The sequence below is a fragment of the Coenobita brevimanus genome, chromosome 30 (assembly GCF_032717465.1).
Source record: "Coenobita brevimanus isolate Jiangsu-jjx chromosome 30, ASM3271746v2, whole genome shotgun sequence".
Classification (NCBI taxonomy): domain Eukaryota; kingdom Metazoa; phylum Arthropoda; class Malacostraca; order Decapoda; family Coenobitidae; genus Coenobita; species Coenobita brevimanus.
The window spans coordinates 42,782,941-42,787,901 of NC_136983.1; the positions used below are offsets into that span (position 1 = coordinate 42,782,941).

At 42.2% G+C, this 4,961-nt stretch overlaps 1 protein-coding gene across 1 annotated transcript; it reads left to right on the forward strand.

The window, feature by feature from the left end:
* The first annotated feature begins 2,322 nt into the window (after positions 1-2,322).
* On the forward strand, positions 2,323-4,107 carry LOC145395312 (SCAN domain-containing protein 3-like). Its single transcript, XM_080268989.1, has one exon. The coding sequence runs from the start codon at positions 2,323-2,325 to the stop codon at positions 4,105-4,107; it is 1,785 nt and encodes a 594-aa protein (XP_080125115.1).
* Positions 4,108-4,961: the final 854 nt, after the last annotated feature.

The following is a 4,961-nucleotide window of genomic DNA, read 5'->3' on the forward strand; positions in this document are numbered from 1 at the left end:
AGCCGCGGACTGCGAGGCCCTCAGACAGTACTTCTTTGATTTTTCCTGGAATGATTATTGCTTCCATGGCCGGGAGCCATCTGAGTGTGCCTTGTGCGTTACGGAGGTTATTCTCTCGGGCATGGAAGCATACATTCCTTTCTCATATCCTTTGACTAATGCAAGAAAGCCTTGGTTTAATCACGCTTGTTCTAATGCTGTCTGCAACAAGGAGAGGGCCTATAAAAGGTACCGGAGCCAACCCACCACTGAATCACATCATCTTTACGTTTCTGCCCGGAATCGTAATAAGTCTGTTCTTCGTTCTGCTAAAAATAATTTCATCCGTACTAAATGATCTCAACTCTCCAACTCGAATTCTTCCCGCTCCTTCTGGCACCTTGCCAAACACCTTTCTAACAACTTTACCTCATCATCCTTCCCTCCTTTTTTCTACTCTGACGGTTCTGTAGCTATTTCTTCTACTGATAAAGCAGATCTCTTCGCACAGTCTTTCTCCTCCAATTCCACCTTAGACGATTCCGGTGCTGTTCCTCCATCACTTCCCCCCTCTGACTTCCTCATGGCTGACATTAAAATTTCTTCAGCTGATGTATTTTCTGCCATCACTGGCCTCAGTACTAACAAGGCATATGGGCCTGATGGGGTCCCTCCTGTTGTTCTCAAGAACTGTGCTTCTGTGCTTACACCCTGCCTAGGCAAACTCTTTCACCTTTGTCTTTCAACTTGTACCTTTCCTTCTTGCTGGAAGTTTGCTCTCATTCAGCCAGTCCCAAAGAAGGGTGACCACTCCCAACCCTCCAACTATCGTCCAATTGCTTTAACGTCCTGTATTTCAAAAGTTTTTGAGTCAATTCTCAATAGAAAAATTTTAAGGCATCTTTCCTATCATAACCTTCTTTCCGATCGTCAGTACGGGTTCCGTCAGGGATGCACCACTGGCGATCTTCTCACCAACCTTTCAGACTCCTGGTCATCCTCCTTTCGGGACTTTGGCAAAAGCTTTGCCATTGCACTTGACATCTCAAAGGCTTTCGATCGAGTCTGGCATAAATATTTAATTTCCAAACTGCCCTCCTACGGTTTCTATCCTTCTATCTGTGCCTTCATCGCTAGCTTCCTTTCTGGTCATTCTATAGCCGCTGTTGTAGACGGCCATCGTTCTTCTCCTAGATCTATCAACAGTGGTGTTCCTCAGGGCTCTGTCCTATCACCAACTCTCTTCCTTTTATTCATCAATGACCTTCTAAGCCAGGGGTTTTCAACCTGGGGTACGCGTACCCCAGGGGGTACGTAAAGGGTCTGTCAGGGGGTACGCGCTCTCCACGCGTCGTTTGGGTAGGGGCCCGGCTGCCTGACTTGTACTGTACGCGTACCGGACAGAGAGAGTTGCGCGAGGTGTTGCTGGGAACGCACCAGTCACCACCCAACAGCCGTGGAATTGAGATTGACTGGTGTTGCTGTTTTTTGGCAGGTTGGTCTCTTTGTGGCTACTTTCTTTGCTGATATATTAATATCGGAATGCTGTGTCTTTTTCAATAACATTATTATCGCAAACTGCATATCGTTGGCAAGTATAATATTGTTAAGTAACCCTGACTTATTCTTAATGGAAATGGTTGATGAAATAGAAAACATTACATAGCATTTCGTATGACCCAAGTGGTGTTGTGCAAACGATTTACTATAGCGGCGATGTGTAGTCACGATGTAAGATCACCTTAACTTAAGTGTGATGTGTGGTGTGACTGTGTGACATGACTGGGTGTGATGTGGAGTATCAGAGTACGGTTTGGCCAGAGCTTGGTAGTTGTGTGATGTGTCAAGTGTGTGTGGATGTGAGTGATGTGGGGCATTGTGTACTTATGTGATAATATAATCGTGTGCTAATATAATATTTTTTTGCTTGCGTTAGCATGAAAAATCACGTAGTTATTTCCTTTCCAGTTGTCTGTTTCTATGCAATTAATTGAATATACGTGATAAGTTATACCACTTGAGGAGTAATTTTCGTATTTTCTTATACCGTGTAGTGTAGTTTAACTTTCACGTTTGCCGTGGTCTGATTATGAGTCGTATAGTTTATTTGTCGTTATTAGCATTTTACAGCAAACTTTTGTATATTCGGGTCCCATATTTTTTATTTAATGTTGATTCTTTTTTTTGCGAGAGTAAATTGGGTAACGAACTTTTTTTTCACTGCACAATTTATGATGTTAAAGATGTTTCTTGATAATACATTGCAATGCGGTAATATATATAACAAAACCCCATAAAATGCTTATATTTTTTTTCAGTGTAGACTGCAATAGTGTAGCTGACATGGAGGCTCAGAAGAAAAAACGACGCTACAGTGAGGAGTATATAAGGTTTGGATTCACAGTCATCATTAAAGATGGAACTGAAATGCCTCAGTGTGTCATCTTTGCCAAAGTACTGTCTCCAGCAGCCATGAAACCAAGCTTGCTCCAACGACATTTGCACGGTTGTCACCAAGACCTGAAAGGAAAATATGTGGACTACTTTAAGCGCAGAGAAACCATGCTAAACCGCTCAAAACTGGATCACTCAGGCAGTTTTCATCAGTCAAATAAAGCTGCTCTTCATGCTTCGTATGTAGTTGCACTGAAAATTGCTCAGCAGAAGAAATCTCACTCCACTGGGGAGACGCTGGTCATGCCATGTACCAAAGAAATAGTTAGGATTATGCTGGGGGAACAACATGCTAAAAAGCTTGACACTGTGCCATTGTCAGATAACACTGTTCAGCGACGTATATCTGACATGTCCACAGATATCAAAGACCAGGTGGTTTCTGATATAAAAACAGCACCCCTAGGGATATTTGCTCTCCAGTTGGATGAAACGACTGACGTAAATAATTGTGCTCAGTTGCTGGTATTCACGAGATACATCAAAGATGATGATTTTAAGGAAGACTTTCTTTTTTGTCACCCTCTCGAATCTTCAACTACTAGTGCAGATATTTTTGAGCTAGTTAATTCTTTCTTTGAAGGTGAGGGACTACACTGGGAAAACTTATGTGGTTGCACAACAGATGGAGCTCCTGCAATGTTAGGCAGTCAATCAGGATTTAAAACAAGGGTTAAAGCTATTAACAGCAAGGTCAAACATATGCACTGCATGATACACAGGCAGGCTTTAGCAGCCAAGACACTGCCCACTGAGCTCAAGGAGGTGCTTGATGACGCGGTAAAGATGGTCAACTTCGTAAAGTCAAGTGCTCTCAATTCTAGACTATTTAGGCTTCTATGCTCAGATTTAGATTCTGTTCATGAAACACTCCTATATCACACGGAGGTTCGATGGTTATCTCGTGGAAATGTTGTCAAAAGAGTGTTTGAGTTAAAGGACGAGCTGGGATTGTTCTTTAGCTGTAATGACAAGAAGGTAAATCAGGTTTATCTTGCGAAACTGAATGATCCAAAGTGGATCACTGGCCTTGCCTATATTGTTGACATATTTTCACGCCTAAATATTTTGAACAAATCTTTGCAAGGAGCTGATGCTGTTGTCACTGACGCTCTTGACAAATTGAAGAGTTTTCAGATGAAGCTGAAACTGTGGGAGACAAAAGTAAAGAAAGGAAATTTTGAGATGTTTGAGGCACTTGCTGAGAGGCAAGACATATCAGATCAGATGGTAAACTTAATAGTGGATCACCTTGCCTCACTGCAAAGTGAAATGAAGAGATACTTTCCTGATGTGTCTGAAGGAATCTTGAAGCAAATTAGAGACCCTTTCCATACAGATGTTGCTTCTGTCAATGATGAGATTCAGGAAGAGTTTATTGACTTTGTGAATGACTCCAGTGCTAGTGATCTATTTGAGAAAGAGTCTTCTTTAGTCAGGTTCTGGTGTAAAATATCCAAGTCATATCCACATGTCGCAGAGGAGCCTCTTCGTTCTCTGTTACTTTTCCCATCAACATATTTGTGTGAAACTGGGTTTTCCAGCTTACTTGTCATAAAATCAAAACTAAGGTCTCGACTGAATGTGGAAGCTGACCTTAGATGTGCTTTAGCAAAAACTGCTCCTCGGCTGACTAAGCTAGTTGATGAAAAACAGTTTCAGCCATCTCATTAACTTCCTTTGCAACTCATGCAATAATAATGTATTTTGTTTTTACATCTCAGGCAAATAAACACAATGGAATGTTTATCTGAGTTATTGTTGTCCACTTTATACAAAGTGAAGGGGGTACATTACTGACATTAAAAATACCAGAAGGGGTACGTGGGGATAAAAAGGTTGAAAACCCCTGTTCTAAGCTGTACATCTAACCCTATCCACTCATACACTGATGACTCCACCCTTCACCTTTCCATTCGGTTCCCGCAACGTCCATCTCAGCAGTTACTTCAACAAGCAAGGGATGAGGCTATGGCACACCTAATGTCTGACTTGGCTCGTATCTTTGACTGGGGTAAAAATAATATGGTTGTTTTTAATGCATCTAAGAGTCAGTTCTTACACCTATCAACCCGACAAAATCTTCCACAGGTATACCCACTAATGTTTAATAATATTCAGCTTAATCCTGCATCATCCTTGAACGTGCTTGGGGTTTCATTTACTCGGGACTTATCTTGGAAAGATCATATTACATCTCTTGTAAAATCTGCTTCCAAGAGATTGGGTGTGCTAAGCCGACTCCGCTCTTTCTTTACCCCTGCACAACTGTTGACTCTATACATGGGTTTTATCCGCCCCTGTGTGGAGTACAACTCTCATGTGTGGGGAGGCTCCCCACATACAGCTCTTCTCAATAGGGTGGAGTCAAAGGCTTTTCGTCTCATTAACTCTCCTCCTCTTACTGACTCCCTTCAACCTCTGTCTCTTTGCCGCACTGTTGCATCTTTATCTCTTTTCTATCGCTACTTTAATGGTCACTGCTCCTCTGAACTGTCTGCTTGCATTCCTCCACCTCTACGACGGGC